The sequence below is a fragment of the Physeter macrocephalus genome, chromosome 15 (genome assembly GCF_002837175.3).
Source record: "Physeter macrocephalus isolate SW-GA chromosome 15, ASM283717v5, whole genome shotgun sequence".
Classification (NCBI taxonomy): domain Eukaryota; kingdom Metazoa; phylum Chordata; class Mammalia; order Artiodactyla; family Physeteridae; genus Physeter; species Physeter macrocephalus.
The window spans coordinates 67,502,043-67,526,628 of NC_041228.1; the positions used below are offsets into that span (position 1 = coordinate 67,502,043).

The 24,586-nt window shown below is 37.6% G+C and overlaps 1 protein-coding gene across 4 annotated transcripts in view; it reads right to left on the reverse strand.

The window, feature by feature from the left end:
* Nucleotides 1–24,586, reverse strand: part of PREX2 (phosphatidylinositol-3,4,5-trisphosphate dependent Rac exchange factor 2) — a 351,708-nt gene that overhangs the window by 189,863 nt on the left and 137,259 nt on the right. For all 4 annotated transcript variants that reach the window (XM_007101594.4, XM_055091338.1, XM_024126953.3 and 1 more), the window contains exons 4-7: nucleotides 23,884–23,988; nucleotides 19,406–19,507; nucleotides 16,130–16,291; nucleotides 558–691 (exon numbers count right to left, since the gene is read on the reverse strand). In XM_007101594.4, the coding sequence (XP_007101656.1) occupies nucleotides 558–691; nucleotides 16,130–16,291; nucleotides 19,406–19,507; nucleotides 23,884–23,988 (503 nt within the window). The remainder of the gene's footprint in view (nucleotides 1–557; nucleotides 692–16,129; nucleotides 16,292–19,405; nucleotides 19,508–23,883; nucleotides 23,989–24,586) is intronic.

Sequence of the window (24,586 nt, forward strand, 5' to 3'; positions counted from 1 at the left end):
TCAAACAGATGCCTTTAATAATCACACCTAGATGGATGTGTTAATTAATTCAATGGGGGAAATCCTTTCACCATGTATACATAAATCATCGCACTGTACACTTTATCTTACAATTTTATTTGTCAATTATAACTCAGTAAAGTTGGGGAAAAAAATAATTGCACCTAAACAACTTGAATCACCTTATAATTTTTTAAAGAGTTTCAAACAGGTAGAATTAACAGCTTCTTCTAGATCTTCCTAAAGCCCATTTTTACTAATCCCAATCTTGTTACCAAACACAAAGAATTTAGAAGAGCATATTACAAGAAATAAACAGGTTCATTTTCACGGATGGTAAAAAGGAATTTTTTAAAAAGCTCATTAAGATAGAGAGACAGCAATTTAATTATCTCTTGGCTCTAATCCTAACCCGTTCCCTTTCTTCAAGGTGCAAGGAGAAGCTAAGAGTATGTGGAAGTTTACTGATGAGGTCATGAGTTCCCGGGAACAGAGGAAAGGTTGAACCTGTGCGATGGACAAACAGTTTCTGAACTATTACCTGTCTATATTCTTACCTGTGTTTTCGTTTGCAATACACCAAAAGGTTATCGAAAAGAAAAAACACCCGTTCTTGAATATTTCCAGAAGAAATTTTTAATAAGACTCCACACATTAGCATTTCAGTACAGGTGTCAGTAATGTTGGACCCCTAAGTCAGGAAAAACAGAGAAAGTAATGTCTGATTACTTAACAGAAACTTTCGTGTGTAATTCTTTTTTCTCCTTAAAAGTGGTTTGTTTTTATTTTAAGATGCAATACATGGACAGGATAAAAGTTCAAATAGTATAAATATCTATAAACTGAACGTAGGTATCCTTCCCTCCCAGTCTCCTCCTGGTCAGTATCACTAAATACAGCTACTCTTAAGAGATTCTATGTCTCCTTTTAGCTGTTTTATATATGTATGCATACACAGCATATATGACACATTTCACCTTTGCTCTCTAAAAAGGAGAGGATTTCAAACTAACTCACAACATTAATGTCCCTAATATTCCTTTCATCCTCCTCCTTTCTTTCCCTGGTCTGGAAAAAGAGCTCCATGAACAGATAGCAAAGTACGTGAAATTGTCTCAACGTTTAGCAGGCCTCAATTTATATACAGTCATCCCTTTGTATCCATGGGGGATCACTTCCAAGACCCCTAAAGGTACCAAAATCTGAGAGTGCTCAAGTCGCTTAAGTAAAATGGTGTATTTGTATATAACCTATGATCCTCTTCCTGTATACTGTAAATAATCTCAAGATTACTTCTAAGACCTAATACAATGTTAATGCTATGTAAATAGTTACAAATACAATGTAAATGCTATCCAATAGTTGCTGGTGCAAGTTTTGTTTCTGAAACTTCCTGGAATTATTTTTCCCGAGTATTTTCAATCTGAAGTTGGCTAAATCTTCAGATGCGGAACCCGCAAAACGGAGGGCCATCTGTATTCACTTCTAGGATGGAGAGGAAGAAAAAAGAAGAAATAAAAAGAAAAAAAATCTATGTAAAGAGAACAACATTCCATAGGACCTCTTGCCGCAGTTATTAATAGCTGCATTGGCAAACTCATTCATTAAATAACCTTTATTGAGTGCCCACAAGGTCATATTAGTGACAAAACTGATGCTTAATACAAGTGCTTACCATTGGAAGTTGAAAGGAACTACAAGAGGGAAGGAGCCTGGGTCCCTGAAGTATCAAAAAAGGAAAACTGGGACTTCCCTGGTGGCGCAGTGGTTAAGAATCCACCTGCCAATGCAGGGGACATAGGTTCAAGCCCTGGTCCAGGAAGATCCCACATGCCATGGAGCAACTAAGCCCGTGCACCACAGCTATTGAGCCTGCGCTCTAGAGCCTGTGAGCCACAACTACTGAAGCCCTCAGGCCTAGAGCCCATGCTCCGCAACAGAGAAGACACCGCATAGAGCCCGTGCTCTGCAACAAGAGAAGCCACCGCAGTGAGAAGCCTGCGCACCACAATGAAGAGTAAGCCCCTGCTCACAACTAGAGAAAGCCCACGCACAGCAACAAAGACCCAATGCAGCCAAAAATAAATAAATTAAATTAATAAATTTATTTTAAAAAAAGGAAAACTGTCCACTGAGCAGAACACACACATTGAGTTGTTGTTTAAGCTGATCAAAAACCTATTTTGGGCCATTATAAATGTTGTAGGCTATTCTTTTCTACAACCTAGGCTAGCGTAACTAATGCCCTGAGTCACTGAGTTGGACCAAAAACAAGGAAGTTTTCAGTAGAGATCTGTTAAGTGTGCTCTTCAAGAATACTTACTTCTGTTTTAAAGATAAACATGCCTGGTCTCTTTAAATCCGGGAACATATTTCCGATTCTTTTTAAACTTAATGCATTAATTTTAATTTTTGAGTTCAAGCCCTGGTCCAGGAAGATCCCACATGCCATGGAGCAACTAAGCCCGTGCACCACAGCTATTGAGCCTGCGCTCTAGAGCCTGTGAGCCACAACTACTGAAGCCCTCAGGCCTAGAGCCCATGCTCCGCAACAGAGAAGACACCGCATAGAGCCCGTGCTCTGCAACAAGAGAAGCCACCGCAGTGAGAAGCCTGCGCACCACAATGAAGAGTAAGCCCCTGCTCACAACTAGAGAAAGCCCACGCACAGCAACAAAGACCCAATGCAGCCAAAAATAAATAAATTAAATTAATAAATTTATTTTAAAAAAAGGAAAACTGTCCACTGAGCAGAACACACACATTGAGTTGTTGTTTAAGCTGATCAAAAACCTATTTTGGGCCATTATAAATGTTGTAGGCTATTCTTTTCTACAACCTAGGCTAGCGTAACTAATGCCCTGAGTCACTGAGTTGGACCAAAAACAAGGAAGTTTTCAGTAGAGATCTGTTAAGTGTGCTCTTCAAGAATACTTACTTCTGTTTTAAAGATAAACATGCCTGGTCTCTTTAAATCCGGGAACATATTTCCGATTCTTTTTAAACTTAATGCATTAATTTTAATTTTTGATATTTTAAACTCAGAACATTAATGTTAATTTCATATTTTCACCATAACAATAGGTATAGTTTTTCTGATCAATTACAAAAATTTAAATTAAAAGGATAACTCACGTTTGGGGTTGGAAGATGCAAACTATTACATTTAGAATGGATAAACAACAAGATTCTACTGTACAGCACAGGGACCTATATTCAACATCCTGTGATAAACCATAATGGCAAAGAATATAAAAAAAGACTGTCTACATGTGCATAACTGAGTCACGTTGCTGTACAGCAGAGACTGGCACAGCATTGTAAAGCAGCTATACGTCAATAAAATTCTTTTTTTAAATTAAAAAATAAAAAAAAAATTTTTTAACTATAATAAGAAACTTCCCAAAAGAGAAGTTAATTAAGACAGTGTTAGCGTGTTAAGCTATCTATATTACAAACACATTTTAAATTTTAATTACTTCCCTCTCTTCTTTCCTTTTGTCAAAAGGGTAGATATAGAAATAGAAATGGAGATCTTTGAAACATTTACACTATTTCATATACCATGTCATGTGATAATTAAGCAAAAAATGTCATCAAATATCAATATAAATCCGTTTCAGTGGCAATGATTTCTAATTTATAGTGAATACCATCCTCCCTTAGAAAAAAATTAAGATACAATAGTATTAAAAATGTGAAAAATGTAAAAAAAAAAAAAAAAAAGGAAACCATATTGATTCTTGCACAAGGGACCTACACAACCTTATGAAAAGTGACTTTACTTGTAGCAATTTTACAAAAGGTACAAAACACTTCACCTTAGACTATTCCATACAGCAGCCCATAAGTGCCAAGGCAGGAAAATAATTCATTACATTATAAAGGGTTACTGCCAATATTAGGCTAATTTTCATATTAACCAGTCTTCCAAGTAAGTTTCCCAAATTAAATATGTAGGTATCTGTTTATAGATGTATTCCTAAATGAAAGAATTACTAACAATATATTTTCTGACTTGTTTGTGGTTATTATCTTTGTTAATAAATATAAGGAGAATTTAATGTGAATGTGAGTGACCTATAATGGCTAGAGGCCATTTAGTCCATCCTCATATACAGCCTCAGGGGAGATACTGTCCAAGAAGAACTCATGGGGACCAATGTGTAAAATAGAAAGCGGATATATTATTCTTGATGATAACTGACATACACGCTGAATGGTCCCATGAGTATGGCTAACACAATCTCCCTTTGTAAACTTAACCCATTTGGAAAGCCAAACATCAACAGAAAGAATCTTGGCGAGGTGGATTTAAGGGGAGTTGCTGTAAGCACTGGGCTAGGAGACTCTATCTACCACCCGGACAAGACTGTCCAAAGTCTGTCTGTCTCTCTGTGCGCCTCTCCCTCCTAGACATTTCTCTCTTTTCTCTACTTTCAATGCCAACAAGTCAAACATCTGATTGGCTCCTTTGATTCTGTAGCTATGTTCATATGCCTTCAAACCACTGTAGAAAAGGGATAATCGGGCTTAATGTATACAGTCAGAGTGAAAATTAATAAAGCAATATATGCAAAACTCCCAGCACATGCCTAACGCATAGAAAGGACTCAATAAAGGCTATTACAATTATGATTACTAGCACTGAAGGTGATCTGATTCTGCAACGTTCCTTCCTTTATTTCTGATCTCTGCTGTGTTTCACTCTATGTTGATTTTATGGTTTAATTCATTAAAGACAATGCTATTTCTCAGGTTATTGAGGGTGGACACATCTTGTTGCCTCAGAGAACACTGACTCCTGCCTTGACAAAAAAAGGCCTTCCAGCTTGTATTTGGAAACTTCCAGTAAAATTAAGCTGCTTCCTTCATAAGATAGTCCATTTCTTTATTTAGTCTAATTATTAGAAAGGTTTTTCTTACTGAAGAGCCAAAATCTACCATGATTTTCACTCGCTATTTTTCCTCCTAGGGGTGGGTGGACATCCTCTTCGTGAAAGGCTGACCAATATCTGAACATAGCTAACATGCTTTCTTCTGCCTTCCAGGCTCTGTAACACCGTTGCCTTTAGACCATATGGCTTGATTTCAGAAACCTGGAAGATCCTGCTAGATCTCCTCTGGACCTTCTCCAGTTTGTCAGGGTTTCCCTTAACATGAACACCTCCAGAAGTGAATACAATCATTTGGATGTGAGCTAGCAAATGAAGAATATAGCAGTGATACTATTATTTCTCTAGTCCCCTACAATACATATATATTAATTTAGCATAAGGTTATATTAGCATATTTATGGCAAGCCCATCCTACAATTGATTCAAAATGCTCCCAGGTCTCTTTCCTCTAGCCTATACTTGAATAGCTTGACTTTTGATTCATTTAATCCAGATTGATATCACAGCAAGCTCTCAAAACTCTCACTAATATACAGATACATTATATTGAAGGCATCACCATAAGTTCCCATCAGCTCCTAGCTCCTGATCAAAACTCAGAATAAGATTAATTGACCTCTTCGAGGTGAACACTTCTTTTCATAAGCAACTCAAAGCATCTGCTTAATTATCAATTAATGCAATTTTATGGGGTAAGGACATCAGGCCCATATTGCCACAAATATACAAAGTATATCTTACAATACACACATAACACACACTTTACTAAATCCTACTGAGACGTTTCTATTACTGAGCTGATGTGTCTTTAATATTTAACAGCAGACTTCAACAATTAATACAGTATCACCTTTACTATCTTCTACCATAGTAATCTACTATCATCACATGATATATCTTCATGAATAATTTAAATAATTCCTAGGGAAATGCTTAGGTACTTAAAAAAATCTGTGTCAAAACATACAGATTTGTCTAAAAACCTCATTCTAAAAGAATGTCCACTGTGTCTTTGATTTTACCATGATTTAATCTGTGTATTATTTCCACGACAATGGTGACTAAAAATCATTAAAAATTTTTGAAACACAGGTACATACATTATTATAAATATTGAAGAAAATTTGGCCAAGTGTAGATACAGTCTCTCGTGTAATCACGATATGCCTCTCTCTTCAAATTCATCCTATCTGCAAGCAGACACTTAATAAATGTCTGTTTTTGACTAATGTGTCATATTTCTCCCTCACTTACATGATATAATCTACCTTTCTCTGTAGTGGAAAAAACAAAACCTCACAGCTTTGTCTGTGAAATGCATGAGGTTTATGATATTTTGAAAATTACGTGCAATTTTTTTTCATTATCTAGAAATGGCAAGAGAGTTTCTGGGGTTAGGGATAAAGAAGCGAAGCTACAAAATTGAAATTGAACGACTGAAATTGAATGATTACAAACATCAGATTGCCAGGAAACAGTCAAGAGCACTAGAGTCTATCAAAATGAGCATGTCAGACAAATTAGCTAGAAAACAAAACATGTGGAAGCAATAAAACAAGCTGGGCAGATTACCGGAAGAGGGCAAAGCCTCTAAGACAATGGTGCTCCAATTTCAGAGTTTGGAAGACACACCTGATGGGACTGTTAAAAACTTTTAGGTTCCCTGGCACTATCCTCACAGATGGAAACTGAGTACATCTGGGGTAGGTCCCAGACCATTCCAGTAGATTCTGATACATTGTCGTATTCTGTCAACACTTGAAGCAACACTGCTTTGGAAGCCTGAGCTCAGGCGCTCAAGTGCACAGTACAGCAACCCTGCTAACATGGAGATGAAGGTGAGCACAGGGCTCTGCCAGGTAGTCCCAGCTGCTTCCCAGAGCCCAGAACAGAAAAGATGTTTATCATATGTTACGGATCACAGTTACACCTATGGTACATTTCATCATCACCGAATATTCATTAAAATCTGTATAATGTTACTTTACCTGGGTAGTATTTTATCTTCATTTTGAAAAATGATGCTAATTTTTAAATCTAGATATCTATTCTTTGGCCAATACAAATTTAGTCATTGAGCAACCATATATAATAAACACTGTGATCTAGAGGAATACTAAAGTCAGGTTTTTAATATTTCTACAATGTGCCAGGCAATGTGTTAAACATTTTCTCCTAATATAAATCTCCAGCAAGTTGGCCACTCCTAGTTCTAAAATTTTAAAAAGCGTGTTTATTTTATTAAATTAGCTTTGTAGACTGTTTCATGGGTCACTTTGTAGATGTCAGAGGCAGCAGATAATGGTATTGTGAAAGAATTGTGATCATGAAGAAAAAAGTGCCCAAGAAAATAAGCTATTTTAACAGTGTAGTGATATATCATCAAACCAACATTTGAGAGGGAAGGTGTGAAAGAACTGTTTTTAAAAAATAAGAGGGCTTTGTGTAAATCATTAATTTTGAACTACCCTAAAGCCATTACATATAATGTAATGTGTATCTGTACATATTTAATGAAGATATTTTTAAATAATGTTTTTACCCATATGATTTAGAGTCCTGCTGTCTTTTAGCAATTCCTTAAAAAATAACTAAAATAAGGTGATATCTCATTGTGGTTTTGATTTGCATTTCCCTGATGATTAGTGAGCGTCTTGTTATGTGTCTGTTGGCCATCTATATTTCTTCTTTGGAAAAATGTCTATTCAGATCCTCTGCCCATTTTTAATCAGATTTTTCTGTTGTTATTGTTATTGAATTGTATGAGTTCTTTACATATTTTGGATGTTAACCCTTTATGGGGTATATGATTTGCAAATATCTTCTCCCATTCAGTAGGTTGCCTTTGCATTTTATAGATGGTTTCCTTCACTGTGGAGAAGCTTTTTATTTGATAACTCCCATTTGTTTTTTTGTTTTTTTTTTGCTTTTGTTTCCCTTGCTTTTGGAGTCAGATCCAAAAAAGCGTCACTAAGAATGATGTCAAGGAGCTTACTGCCTAAGTTTTCTTCCAAGAGCTTTATGTTTTCCGGTCTTACATTCAAGTTTTTAATATATTTTGAGTAAATTTTTGTATGTCACATAAGATAATGGTCCAGCTTTCCCAACACCATTGTTGAAGAGATTGTCCTTTCCCCCATTGCATATTCCTGCCTCCTTTGTCATAAATTAATTGACCATCTATCTGTGGGTTTATTTCTGGGCTCTCTATTTAGATATCACCTTACACCTGTCAGGACTAGGACGATTAACAAAAAGACAAGAAATAACAAGTGTTGGCAAGGAAGTAGAGAAAAAGGAACCTTTGTACACTGTTGGTGGAAATGTAAATTGGTGTAACCACTATAAAAAAAAACAGTATGGAGGTCCTTCAAAAAATTACAAATAGATCCACTGTATGATCCAGCAATTCCACTACTAGGTACCTAACCCAAGAAAACAAAACCACTAATTCAGAAAAGACTTAGGAACCCCTATGTTCATTGCAGCATTATATCCAATAGCCAAGATATGGAAACAACCTAAGTTTCCATCAATGGATGAAAGGATAAAGAAGAGATGGTATATGTATATGTAATAGAATACTACTCAGCCATAAAAAAGAATGAAATCTTGCCATTTGCGACATGAATGGATGTTGGGCGGGTATTATACTAAGTGAAGTAAGTCAGAGGGAGAAAGACAAATGCCTAAGATTTCACTTATATGTGGAATCTAAAGAATAAAACAAACAAACATACAAAATAAAACAAAACCCAGGCTCACAAATACAGAGAACAGATGGTGGTTGCCAGAGGGGAGGGTGGTCGTGGAGGGGGACAAAATGGGTGAAGGGCATCAAGGAGTACAAACGTGCAGTTATAAAATAAATAAGTTATGGGGATGTACTGTACCACACGGGAATACTGTCAATAGTATTGTATTAACTTTGTATGGTGATAGATTGTAACTAGACTTATTGTAGCGATCATTTCACAATGTATACAAATGTCAAATCACTATGTCCTACACCAGAAAGTAACATAAAATTGTATGTCAACTATACCTCAATAAAAATTTATATATAAAATGTACATAATAGGTTTTTGAAATAGCCAAAATAATATACTTTTATCACCAATATGACTTATCATTTTTAATTTGAATTTCCCTTTAGAAAGCTACATTTACCATGTAAAAATCAGAGACTGTTTGCTTGTGATGAATTACATATGTAGAATTAAATACAGCAAAACTCCAACTAGGAAATTACCTGCATGGTTCTAATCCTGACTGCTTTTATTAGACCAGGAAAGGAAGGTTAACTGGTAGGTCAAGGTAAGAAGTAATCATAAATAAATAACTGTGACCAGTGGTGGGAGATGTACCCACCAGGATCCTCTCATTCCAAAAGCTTCTCTCTTTCTACCCCAAGCTGTGCAAACCTATTTATTCCTCCTCCGTCACCACTGCCCAGCAGTGCGAAGGGTGAAATGTAGTAAGGGAAACCCACCATTAGACAGAGGAAACAGGACCTGTGCTACAGAAATTTACAAAGACTTTACAAAGACTGAATTTCAAACACTTGCAGGGTGTTCAACTTTAATACAAAAAAGTGAAAAATCTTGCATGGTACATTTGTGAACCATAAACAAGAACAGGATGCTAAAGAGGATTAGAGAACATCAAAGTAGCAGGATAATGAAACAAATATTGGACTCTGAACAGAACCACATCAGAATCACTGCCATGAACCAAAGGCGCCAAAAACATAGTGAGAAGACAATGACAATTAATACATAACTCGAGGTAATTATATCTGCATTCGATTACCAGTCAACCAGCTATGTATCAGACACTGTCCTAGATGCTGGGGACCCATAACATGAGACATGACCCCTGCTCCCAAGAAACACATATACTAGTGGAGAAACAGATAATGTAAACACAGAATTAAATGCTGTGTGATCACAGCTATAATTTAACATTAATAAAATGAGAGTTGGCATGAATTAACAGTGATGAATATCAGGGATGATGGCTGTGTGTGTTTATGATTATGTACGTTTATTATTAAACATTTATTCATACAGTTCATTCCATGCTGTGGTTTCAGGTTTCAATCATTTTCCAGTAATTTTCTTTGTCAAATTTATGAAGGACACCACTTAAATATCACTTCCCAATATGGTTAAGAGAGCAATCGAATGGATGGATCCAACAGTGACTTCTGACATACACAATGGGACCCAGAGGCGTCCATGTGGGCAACACTCCTCACCACAAGGTCCACTTCTTTTTGTGTGTCTCGTGTTATAAGATCCAGCAAGAAAATAATAACAATTCAGAGTCTAATTTAAGAAGTTGAACAATTTTTGAATCTATAATTTGAGGTATATAATGGGCTGCCAATTATATGGTCAGCATACATGAAAAATGAATTTCAAAGCATCATCACAAAATGTAAGGTGGAAGCATGATGAATTTCATAAGGGGACACATTAGATGCCAAAGCAAGCTTTCAGAAGATGATAATAGCCAAAAAAGACAATCAGAAGCATGTATGTTTATGTTATGGCTTTTTTCTAATTTCCAATGTTTCTTCAAACATTGCAATCATGATTTAGGAAGAACTGTAATAATAGAACAAATCCCCTCCTCTCAATAAACCCAATAAAAATAATATTGCTAAACCGTATCTAGACTGTTTGAAAGGGTACATCTTTTTTATGTCAACACGTTTTCTTAATGTAAGTTGCATAAGGGTTCATGACTGATGTCTTACAGCTATGAGGTGGCAAAAATCACTGTCAAATGAAACTGCTCACTAATTATCTGACCCCAGTATCAGCTCTCCCTGCTTCACACCAGGGTCTATCTAACTCATCTGGTCAACTAAATGCTGAATGTCAGTATCAGAAAAACACAGACTGACTGCAGAGAGAAACCATAATCTTGGAAAAGATAAAAGATGACAGGCCTTGGAACTTCCCCACTCACACATTTACAAGGCATTGGCAGATGAAGGTCTATCAGAGCTAGACCCATTCATGATGGAAGAAAAGAAAAATGACTAGAATGACAATGAGATAGGTGTTTCATAAGAGAACAGTTTCAATACCAAAGGAGTCTCTTGAGAAAATTAATGAAGCATTTGAATATTCTTTCAAAAAAATCTTTTTAAAATACTAGGAAAGTCAAACATGAAATGAAGAATATCATATTGTTTCATCATAGAGTCTTGTCATAAAATGTATGTCCCCACCCACCCCAAAAAAGACTAAGCATTTGATTCACTCTTTTTGAGATTCAAATTATTAACTGAAATAAAAACCTAAATTGTTACATATTAGATAAGCTAAAACAAACTAATAATATAACTTTTCATTTTACCATGATAAAGTCCCAATCAAACTTTCCTCCTCTCTCACTTTTTATAAAATTTTGGTCTCCTTTCTAAGTGGATTCACTTTCAATAGTTGTCTTCCTAAACCACTTAACCTTAAATAACAAGAGCCATCTATAAATCAATTCAACCTCAAGGTAGTAGACAAATTTGTATCTACCAAATCACCTTGTAGAGAGGACAAAAAGAATCAGGTCTCATCACAACCTATGGAAGACTCACACTCATAAAATAACAAGAGAACATTACTTTGAGGTCAATACACTGTCAGACACAAACTTAATCAAATGTAAGCAGCAAAGAGATTCCAAAACCAACAAGAGGTGATTTTAAAATGGTCTTGTAGCACTGTATTTCTCCATGTAAAAAGGTAATCAAGAGGTGTCAAATTTCAATCCTGTTTCTTTTTACTTCCTAAAACACAAAAATTATCCTGATCTTATGTCTTCCAACACCTTCATATATTAATAATTCCCACTCTCTTATTGTGATTTTTTTTCCAGATTTGAGAGATCAGTCCCAAACAGGCCTATCAAGGACATAATGCTGAATAACTAAATGACATAATGTTTACTGATACTCCCTTATCAACCTTCAGTATGACACCAAAGAATTACAGTTATCATGACAATACTATCGATCATCCAAAAGCAGACTAAGAATGAGAATGGTCCTGTTCTAAGAAATGAATCGGTCACTCTGATTAAACAGCTAACAAACTTGTTTCCAAGAACATGGATCGTTGCCCTACAATTACCTTCAGCAGAATATGTGGTGGAATGTTTTAAATGTTGGATAAGATATATGACTGAGATATAATAAATAAAACTAATCAAAGGCAGAACTTCAAATATGAGCAATAAACTACAGATCTTCTGTGGTAGAGTCACTATGTAAACGCTGACCGAAAGCCTAATTTCTACTATCAACTCACTTTTTAAAGGGCAAGCAGAAGACCCAACTTCATGTAAAGAATGTGCTAAATTTGTATCTGAGTGGATATAATATCACATGGTGATAAGGAATATAAACTTTAGAATCAGTCTGCCTATTTTCAAATTAAACTCTGCCCTCTGTTAGTTGTAAGAATTTGGTTAAGTTATATAGCCCTCATTTAAAAAAGCTGTGTCATGGGGATTATAGTACTGGGTTGGCCAAAAAGTTAGTTCGGCTTTTTCCATAACACCTTAAGGGGAAACCCGAATGAACCTTTTGGCCAACCCAATACTTCAGCAAACTTTTAAAAGAGACTCACCAGGATTGCCTACAATGGAAGATCAGCATTTCCCCAAAAGGAAATTGGTTGATGGACAATCAAGGGCCCCTGCCCTCCCCTGAGCAAATGGACCCATGCAAAATTAGTGGAATCTCGGATTTTGATCTTGAATCTTGAATGGAGTAATGTAAGGATGGAAAAAATGACTAGCGCCTATTCATTTTAGCTAGGGCATTGATAAGACCACCAAAGAGCTTCAACTGCCTAGACACCCTTTCGAGTCTGAGAGGGTAGCTTTTCTATTGATTCCATGAGCTACTCAATATCTTTTAATTTTCCTTTTAGTTTCTGTTGCTTGGGACCATATAACCTTAAGTAACATAACCTTTTCAGTAGTTAGGTGCATGAATTAGACAAGTGAAGGGGATTTCTCAAGGGTAACATCTAACGGCTGAACCAAAGCTTTAAAATACTACCTCTTGGGCTTCCCTGGTGGCGCAGTGGTTGAGAGTCCGCCTGCCGATGCAGGGGACACGGGTTCGTGCCCCGGTCCGGGAGGATCCCACGTGCCGCGGAGCGGCTGGGCCCGTGAGCCGTGGCCGCTGAGCCTGCGCGTCCGGAGCCTGCGCTCCGCAACGGGAGAGGCCACAACAGTGAGAAGCCCGTGTACCGCAAAAAAAAAAAAAAAAAAAAAATACTACCTCTTATCTGCAGAGCCTTTTACAGTGTTCAAAGCACTTTCATTTATTTCATTGGCCCCTGTAATAACCCAAACTGTACATCGAAGAGATCTGGTGCTTCATCCCCATATTAAGGGTCCAGACTGGAAACCAAACCTGCACAAAAGCCAGGCTTTTTTCATAATATCATATGATTTGAGAACAATAAATTTCAATCGCTTATTTACTTAAATTCAATATAAAGGAATGTAATGATAATTTAGCAGCACAAAATACCAGAGAGGCAAGTTACCTGAGAGATTTTACTCCCCTTCATTTGATGACTGGGGAAATAAGACCCTAGATAATTAAGTGACATGCTTGAACTAATAATCCACCAGAAGTGGAAATAATGCAAAGTCATGGTATATCAGACTCAGATCCCCATTCAAGAGAATTTTAGTTACTGGAGCAAGAGTGTCAACTCTCAGATAGTCCTAAAAGGTCTGCAGGCACTCCTGGAAGGAGTTAGAGAGCTGTTACCCAACATTAGCTCAAGGCTGCTAACCTCCAAAACTCTTGAAGGAACTCTCTGTTCTGTGACTGTCATGCCATAAGACATCTGTCCTTGGCCTTGTCTTAACCTCACGAGAGTCTCTCTGAACATACATAAAGCTGCCTGTAAGCTGAGCAATAATCCCTGTTAGCAATTCACAGAAAGCCCTAACCACTCCCACTCCCTTCCAGGGCCTGAATTCATCCTATATGGCCGCATCCCTCGCTTTGATTTGTGCACCTTTGGAGACTTACCAGATAGCAGTTCCTCCTAAACTTTCCAGAAGGGACCAGGCCTGAGTACTATAACAGCTTTTCCCCATCTCTCCAAGGTGGTGGACTGAGATGTGAAATCAGGTTCTTATCACAAGCTTCCAGTCAACTGGCTGGACCCTGCTCCAAGCTGCATTCCCTCAAAGTACCCAAACTCCCAAGTCACTGTATGGCTGTGTCTTATGCACTCATTTTCAAACCCTACTCAAGTAGAATTTGCGTTGCCTCTCTTTTTGGAACCCGACCCTCATTTTATCTCCCCTGTGCCCACCGGAACTGTGGTCACATCAGATTTCCTCTCACCAGTCTCCTTTGTCCCCAGGCTCCATTTTTCTCTCCCACTCCAAGTGCTGTAAACCCACCGAGGCTGGTGAGGCTGAAGCACCCACCGCTACAGGCTACAAATGACATTGCATGGACCACACAGCATTCTTCCTTTGAGTAACTGGCCATGAACAGTGGAAGAAATAGCAACACTTTTTAAGGATTCTCCCATTTCTAAAGGAGACTCAATTTTTAGGATATACTGATACCTGAGGAGGAAACAAAATTATGACAGATTCCGTTTCCCTAGAGAACCTAAAAGAGTCTTATAAAAGTTTTATTTTGGTCAAAGGCCTGGCAGAAGTCACTGACAAATCCTGCAATTTAAAACAAGTTTGGTTTTTCTTCTGATGTTTGAGTGACAACAGAATGGCAAAAGCAAACTTTCATCTATTTTTCTCAGCCCAGCAAGACAACTGCCCCCAGGAAAGGAATTATCATCATGAATCAACTGTAAAACACACAACCATTTTAATTGATTGAAATAAGTAGCATTCATGCTGAAATAAGGAGTCACCCTGAACACTTGAAATGAAAGAATATAGATGAGGTGGAAACTAAGTCAGTTAGCATTTTAAAAGATTCATGGCAAAGAATGGATAAATAGGAGCATTCCCTGGGGTCAATGTTTGAGGTTTCTTTGCAAATCTGAATGGATGTAAGGTTATATCTAAATGGAAACCAACATATTGAAGATAAGAAATGAATCAGCCAATTATATAGCCCTAAAGATAAAAGCAATCCCCTTGATTTGTGTGATACAATATTTGGTTGGACATTTTAAATCTTCTTTACACTTTAAAAATATTATCTTAATTGCTTACTTTATAACCATAAGAAATTATCCTAGTTGAAAGCTCTTGATCATCTAAATTAAGTCAATTTAAAGAAAGAATTTTAGTTTATTCTTTATATAGTGCTAAAGTAATATAGGGCTCCAACTCCATGAAATAACTGGGATACAAAATTACCATAGCTGAAAACATATTACAGATTCTGAATATCACTCTTCATTTGCTTTTTTGTCATTTTAAAAAATCTTTGTTTAGCGAATCATGAAACCATAAAATTTTTCATCTTGAATGGACCTTAAAAATCATGTCATGGCCAGTTCCTTCATGTTAGAAATGAAGAAATTCAAACTTAGAGAGACGAAGTGGGCTTAAAATGAAATTCATCATCAAATACCTAACTTAGAGTCTGAAAATAATAATATCACAGCACAGGTTTGGAGCCTTACTCCCCTTCTTTACTCTCTCCAGGACTCAGGCTACGATTACGTACTACTGATCAAAGTTAAGACAGGAGGAAGGTTTGTCATGATGCACAAATACTGAACTACCTAAGCTTATAACACACACAGTTTTGACTGGCTCTACCGTAAAGCTTTCAGGTTGAAGTTAAGTCAATTAACTGCCCCTTTAAAGATATTTAAAAAGGATAATGGGGCTTCCCTGGTGGCGCAGCGGTTGCGCGTCCGCCTGCCGATGCAGGGGAACCGGGTTCGCGCCCCGGTCCGGGAGGATCCCACGTGCCGCGGAGCGGCTGGGCCCGTGAGCCATGGCCGCTGGGCCTGCGCGTCCGGAGCCTGTGCTCCGCAACGGGAGAGGCCATGACAGAGGGAGGCCCGCATACCACAAAAAAAAATAAATAAATAAAAAATAAAAAGGATAATGACAGCACTTTTCAGAAGTAGAGCCCTCTAGCATTACCTAGGAAAATGACCATTTATGGTTCCATCCAATGCCAGTAACTCTACGCACAGTATAAGACATAACAAAACTATTTTAAGCTCAGTTGTTGAGTACAGTGACTGTACCTCCCAGCCTTCAATGTGAGACTGCCACTCCTCTAAAACTTCCAACTTCTCCATCTGCCTCTTGGCCTCGTTGATGTTGGAACAGACGGCTTTCATGGCTTGGAGGGCTTCCATCACTGCTGTGTAGTCACTGTGTTTCCTTGGAGTCCGCTTCAGCAACTCCTGTTTATACACAAAAAACAAACCGCCCTTTGATCTTCAGCTTTCTGGGACAGCAGGTTCAGACTGACCAGGAAATGAAAACTGCAAAGTCCGTGAGAGCCAATTTCAGAAGTGACATCACAAACTCCACCAAATTAAGATCAAAAACAAAAGGCTGAATCAATGAATAAGCATCACCCCCTGCACACTTTGCAGTCAGTTTAATTTTTCCCTCAAAATGATGTTTTTTCAAAAAAACTAAATTAGGCGTCTCCTTTGCAATTGTCAAATATCTCACCTACTGCATGTAATTTTTTTATAAGTTTGAGTTTTGCTCCAAAAGGAGGACATCTTTATATGTTGATTTCATTTTCCTAGAGTCTTTAAAAGAATAGTAAATATTTAAATGAATATGTCCTATAATTTCAAAAACAAATTAAGTTCCTTATTTTCTAATATTTTTTGAGAAACTATAAAAATGTCATAAAGAAAATTTTTAAAATAGTCTTATACTCTAGTAAAATAAACAATTTATAAATTCCACAATACTCCATCATTAAAGGAGGAATTTATGCTGTGTTTGCCAACAACTCAGGTTCATTCTCTGCAATGAACTTCCATATACCCTTCAACAGCTTTCTTTTTGCTTTTATTTTATTTTTATTTTTTTTTTCCATTCAGGATATCAAAACTAGAGTAATCTTTAATCTTATAAAAGGTCTTGTTTAGAAGCACAAAATTAAACATCTTCACCCACTGTCTAGACAGTTGTGACCGCATTACTTTTTAATTAGTCATTTGTTTCTTTACTACAGTTGCCATCATCATGTAATTAAAACAATTACAGAGATCCTGAGGCAAGTCTTTAAAAGAATTTTCTTAATTCTTAACATACAGTGGGAAAATATGCAGTTGTTATACTCTCTTGATGTCTGTTATTGTTGAAAATTCTGCCATAAACTTTGACCCTGCATTCAAAATACTCACACTCTATAGAACACACACCAAAAGAATGCACATTACATCACTCCCAAGATCAGGCTTAAATAGTTATGCTGGATCACAAATCCATAAAGGAGATACGTAGGCTTCTGCAGAGACTCTCAAGTGTAGAATTATTTGTAAATTATGTGAAGTGGCGAAGGCAGCCTGCAGTCTATGTGCCCAGTGGGTATCTCTGGAATTTAGATAATGTGAGACAGCAGGAGAAATGACTAGTAATAATCTCTCAGTTACTTGCTATGAACCTTGTGCTCATTGGCCAACCCAATAATTCCAAGTTCCACAAATAAGACCAACGTATCTTTTCTTGAACACAAGGCCTAATCCCCTAATGTTTTTCTCTGAATAAATAAAACCATTGCAGATTATCCCAGAATACCAGCTCAATTTTTCAGCCAATGGTACAACAAAGAAAACCATCAACACCAATATATCTACTACACAAGTAGTTTTCTCCTGTTTCTTTGTGAAGATAATCTTCCAAAAAAGGGAAAAGATGTCATTCCTCCACTTCTCGAAGATGCTCTGAATCGACCTCTTTCTTCCTAAGCAAGGATATGTCCATGTTCCTATCTGTGAGGTCACCTGAGGTCATCCTTAACCAGAAAGGAGTTGATTTAGAACAACCACTTAACTTGATATATTTCTCTTAATATCACTATCCTTCTGACTCTTAAAACAAAGAAACCCTCGGGATTCCAAAACCAGGACTAGGAATAACTGGAGTGATGAGAACGCATGCAAATCTGAGTAACCAAGTCAGAGGTCTGAAGGGACTCCCAGAAAGACGGGAGTCACATTTGCACCAATCGTCCCATGCCAAAGCTCTGCAGACCTGGACATCCCTGTGCTAGCTTCTCTCTACGTTAGCTAACCAAGCAACTTTAACTTGTTTTTTTAATAAGAAGAAATCCTTTCCAAAGAAAATTTTCACTGAGACCTAATTTATGCAACTGACAAAAGCTGTAGTGAAAAAATGCATTTTAGTTCAAATTCATAACATTTATTTCTCAAAAATTAAATCAGTAAGAACACCAGTTAGTATGTCCATAACATTTCTGAGGTTTTTTTGTGAATTTAGAAGCTAAGAAGTAGTTAATATATTACTATATTAAAAGAATCCAATATACATGAATAATAATGGCTAACATTTATGGAGTACATACTATGCTAAATGATGTGCATAAAACAGCTCAATTAATTATTAGGTACTCCTTTATGTATATGCATACACATGTATACACAGAGATATGCATACATATATACATTCTTTTAGATATATGTTATAATTTCATCACGTCATCATCATCATTTCTGTTTCATAAATAAAGCCCATGACTTTAAGAGGTTAGATTACGAGCTCAGTCGTGCAGCTAGTAAGCAGAATGCATAGGATTTGAACTCAGAACTCAAATGTTCAACCACCACACCAAACTGTCTATTCAGATGCTACATTTCCAAAAAACATCCTTTCCAAAACTGCTGTTCTAATCTATTCATAGACCCTTGCAGTATAAGCAGTAATTAGTATATTATAATATGTTTCTCATAATAAAACTTTTGGTCATTGTAATGAGGCCACGGACCTACTACTGTAAGGCATTTCCTGTTTTCCAGAGGCAGTGTTGCCTTAGCGCTGTCTTTCCACTTTCTATCGTTTATTATCCCATGTGACCCACACCATTCCCTGTAATAATGATTTAAAAACCAGGCTCTGATATTATGTAACTTAGCCTTAACTTCATTAGCATCAAGAAGTCACCAATGTTTGGGGAAATGAAAAAAAAATATACCAACAGCAAATTTACTTAAGATAAGGAACCCTGTAGACAAAGCGCTATATAAACTGGTCATAATGTACTTAATGGGATCTATCTTGAAACTAATGCATTTACGCTGAAGGAAACTCAAACAAGCATATTTTTTACAAAGAGCACTAAAAGTCTGTTTTCCGAGCACATTTGTTTCCCACTCTCTATATAAATTACTGACAAAATAGCTATTTTCCCCAATAACTATATTTGCCTTTTCTTTGGAATGTCACACTATTTAAACGAAAAATTTTTTAAAGATCATCAGCAAAAATATGCAGGTACAAGGGAAATGCAACAATGAAGTAAACACATAAAGTACCTTCAAAAGGAGAGGGTACTTGCATATTCTCTGTATTGGTGTTACTAAGTATCCTTCCAGGGGGACATCTGTGTTCTTCCGTCCTCCAAGTAGCATGCAGTTCTGGGGTGGAAATAAAGACAATTATGTACATTTTTAAGCCTGAGGTGGTGAAACTTTCTTCTATCATAAACTTTTCTGCTGAAAACCTGTGAAAGCATGTCTCTATATTAGCTTCTCTCTCTGAGAAAAGCACATTCAGTCACAAAGAAAGTTTACAGGAGAGAAAGGAAATACTTTTGCCTTTCAGATTAGTTAGCAACCAAAATGTGTTTTGAATCTTTATCTTGAAAATGAATTCACATATATTCACCTGAGTATGAAGTCTGAGGAAAAAGAAAGAGACAGAGATGGAGGAATGAATTACTGGATAGATGGGTGGATGGATGGATGGATGTACTGATGGAAGAATGTACTGACGGATGAATAAACAGATGCACACATACGTGCATACATCCTGCTTATAGGGGAGGTCACGTGGTGTTGCAGAAGATCAGGACTAAGGACAACTGGGTTCTACACACGCTCTGCCACTGGCTAGTGATGCAACTTGGACTGATTTCAAAATTCTAATTTTCCTCTCTGTACAACTGGCCTGTTTTAATCCAGTGATCTCTAAGTCACTTCGAGCTATAATACCTCACCAATGACACTGGCCAGGCAGTCTCAGGGAACGATGTCAGATATAATCTCCACAGAGCCAAGATGGAAGGAGAAAACTCAAAATCAGCAATCACCGTGAGATGAAATAGAAGCAGCTTCCATTTACTGAAAGTGATGGTCAAGAGAATCGACTCTGATAAATACAGGCTTGATCCTCTGAAGCGCCAGGTCTTTATTTTGTGGTTTAAGCAGCAATGCAAAAAAAAATTAAAGATTTTAAAAGCAATTTTTAATTAAAAAAATTTAAAAAACAGATTTTTTTCTTTGGCCCCGCCACGCGGTTTGTGGGATCTTAGTTCTCTGACCGGGATCGAACCCAGGCCCTCGGCAGTGAAAGCTCCAAGTCCTAACTACTGGACCGCCAGGGAATTCCCTAAAATAACAGACTGGAAACTTGTGTCAAAACCTGTTTCTGCAGTGCCTATCAGGGTGACTGGCACAGAGGAAGCCGATAATAAATATTTAATTAAGGAAGAAAAGAGCTCTTCAAACATCACACTGATAATTTATAACCTTTATACCACTATTTTTTAAAATACTGTCCTACATTCCTTGAGAGGAGAGACCGAGTGCTGAGTGGGAAAGGAAGCAAAAGGAAGGGTGATGGAAGCAGACCAGCCCCCCACTGCCCTGAGCAACCGAGTTCAGCTCCAATTTGTTCAACCAACTCGGCAAAACCAGCACCATCACTTTCACTTCACCAGAAACCTTAGAAGACACAGCAGCAAAGAAGTGTCTCATTCAAACATGCTCTTTGGGGGTTTCAACCCGTATTGCAATCAGGTCATCAAAATACTCTTTCCACCTGTGTATGGTACTGTCCCCAGAGGAATCCTATGTAACACAACTATCTACATCCCATTCTATTTCCAGTGATGTTTCAGTGTCCCCGTATGAGTGAGCACCCCTTATAAATGCGGCCACCCCCTCTACCTAGCCCTGGGCTGAAGGAACACATGACTGTCTAACCCACTTTTATTTCCTTGTCTATTCGTACTGTATGGATTACAAACTCTCTTCATAACAGCCACTTTATTTCCTTTTTAACTTTCATTGGAGTATAGTTGATTTACAATGTTGTGTTAGTTTCTGCTGTACAGCAAAGTGAATCAGTTGTACATATACATGTATCCACTCTTTTCTAGATTCTTTTCGCGTATAGGTCATTACAGAGTATCGAGTAGAGTTCCCTGTGCTATACAGCAGGTCCTTATTAGACTGGCTTATGAGAGCCAGCTTACTCCTTATGTAGACAGAAAGAATGTTTCCTAAATAAGCTGCTAGAGATTCCACTGATCCTAAAAACTTACTCAGGTGACAGGATACGCAAGTACCCAAAAATATAATATCATCACCCCAAATCTGTAAATCCTTAATGTTTTTTTCAAAGGGTGATTGTTATTAACCCCATTTTATGAGTAAGGAAAATGACATCAGAGATGTAATGAATTTCCTCAAGTCATCCAGTTAATTCGTGGCCACTTAGTGCCAAGGCAAGAACTATAAAAGCCAGGGTCTTCCTACCAGACTATGCTGTAGGATCTTGTAAAAAAAACCAGCACTCTGGACTTGAGACATTTAGTGGAGAGCCAGCTCTGCTGAGAACAGAGTGCCCTCAGTGAGAGAGCAAAGTTCTGATAGTTCACAGAGCGCCCCATCGGTCCAGAGCACAGGAACTTCCTCTGGCCATGGCAGAGAGAAGAGATGAGTAAATTCTCTTCCCCAAAACAACTGTTATACTGAGCAAAATTGTAAAAAACAACAATTTCAGGGCTCTGGTAATCAACTGAAGTCAAACAACAAACTGAGAAATGTGTATTCATGAAAAACTGCTGATTCAGGTAAGAACAGGGGAGTTGGTGGCATTCTTGCCTGGGTTCGTCCCATCCTCCCCCTACATGCCCCCAGCCCCAGGGCCATCCTCAGCTCATCCTGCATGGTAGCCCTGTCACAGTAGCACTGGCCCTGCAAACCTGCTACCAGAGGGGACTGCAGAGGGCAAAAATCCCACACCCAGGAGTGTTGTCAATAAAATTAGCACTCTGCCCAAGAAAAATGGGGAACGCTCACATTTCTGCTAGCCTGAGACTGCAGTCCTGCTAGGGGCAAATGTCAGACTATGCACATGCAGAGAGGACCTGAGACGGCCCCATGAGAAGAAAACCCCAGATCTGACTTGAAAACTGCCTGCCCTGTGAAAGTGTTGCCCGCGACACTCACACACAGACAGACCCACAAATCGTATGGATTAGGATGTTCGATCACCTCTTTCAAATCCCCAGCTGACCACTAAGTTAACCAGTCAGAGGAGTGACCCCTAAAAAGAAAGGCTAAGTTATAAAACAAAACCTGAGCAGACACAGCAGCAGCCGTGTATACAAAGGACACAGATTCTCAAATTAAATCGAGGCAAGTTCCTGAAAACAAAACAAACAAAAAACAATAACCAACCTGAGGGAAACAAACTTCCTAAGTTAAGACGCATATTGTAGTCCCTAGAGCAATTACAAAAAAAAAAACCTAAACATAAACTTACTCTGATCCAGCAATTCTACTCTTAGTATTTACCCAAGAGAATGAAAATGTATGTCCCCACACAGACTTGTACATGAATATTCATAACAGCATTCTTCAGAATTGCCCAAACTTGACATTTCCTGACTTTACTAAGAAATCTCTCTCTCTGAAATGACATCTCATATGTAGGATCTTCAAGGTCCATCATTATCATAGTCAATTGTTGACCCAATGTTCATAAACTGGCAAATGGATAAACAAAATACAACAAAATACAATGGAATATTATCCAGCAATAAAAATGAATAGAATGTGGATACATGCTACAACAAGGATGAACCTCACAATCATTTTACTCAGTAAAAGAAGCCAGGCATAAAAAGATTATATTGTACAAATCCATTTATATGAAGTCTCCACAAAAGGCAAACCTATAGAGATAGAAAGCAAATCAATGATTGCCTGGAGGTAAGGGTGCGAGTGGAAAAGAGCTATAAGTGGGCATTTTATTTTCCATTTTAAATGAGCTGATCCAGGCTCTAAAACTGGATCGTGGAGATGTCTGTTCCACTCCACAATTCGTTAAATATCACTGAATTCTATTTACAGTGTGGTTCTCACTGGCAATTACAATGTCCAAGAAACCGCCAAACTATGCATTTATTTGTACCATCCTGAAGAAATTAAATACAGATTCTTGCTCTTTTTATGAACACTGAATATGGAATGTATGTAGGAGAAAAGTCAGTCTTGAAAATTCTTTTCTACCATCCCCATGATGCATTTCCTTCCTGTCACTGCCCTACTTAGAGCTCTCTTAGCAGAAGTAAATGAAGCTCTAGGGAGCTGAGGGATATAAAAGCAACTGTGAACTCTGGCATAAATGTCTTCTCTCACTAAGAACCTGTGGTTTCACAACTCATAATCAACCAGGAGAGGGCATGACAGTGTTTCCCCATAAACAAGCTTCTCCCAAGTCTCACTTCTTTTCATTTCGTTCATTTCGTGCGTGTGTGTGTGTGTGTGTGTGTGTGTGTGTGTGTGTGTGTGATTTTAAGAGCATATATATATAGAAATATAGTTGATTTACAGTCTCACTTCTTACATTTCTCAAATGACTCTGTAGCTTCCTAGCAGGGATATGTTAAAAACTGATGTCATACAAGCAGTTTTTACACCACACGGATGCTATTCCTTGGCTCTTAGTGGGCCTGTCAACAAATAACAGCATACGGTGATACATGAATATATATACTTACCAAAAGAAATGTCCGGATTGTTCTTATTTTGTTAAGTTCAAAAAGCAATTTCTGTGCCTTCTCATGATTACTACAATATTCGTCGTAGATACGAAACTTGTCTTTCTGTGAATTCAAGTAAGAATAAGTTAGAGTCCTTTTATTAGCCATTTTGAAATATTAAGTGTGATGTTTACGAACAAACTTTATTAAGTGTTTACTATGTTTCAAGAGCTATACTATGTGTATATATAAGTATGTTTAATTTATTTTCCCTGATCCATGAAGAATGGTCTAGGAGAGGAGATAGACTTATAATTACAATCCAATATGATGTATGCAATAAAAATTAAATGAACGACGTGGTAGCAGATTACAGAGAAGAGAGTACTTAGCTTTGCTGGGAGGATTCAGACACAGCTTTAAAAAAGATGTCATACGTGGGCAAGATACAGAGACATGAATCCATGATTCCCTAGCAGGGAGAGGGAAGAAAGTATTTTTGGTGGAGGGAAAAGCATGTGCCAGATCATAGAGCAATAGGACATAGTACCCTGCAGGTCATATGCACCAATCTGGACAGTTGTGTTTAAGAAGAACACTGACAAAGTGCAGAATAGTCAGCAATAAGCGACTGAGATAATGACAGACCCTGAAGATATGACATCTGAGAGGTCATCTCAGAGAGAGATATTTGTTAGTATATAAAAGTAAGGGAATGGTA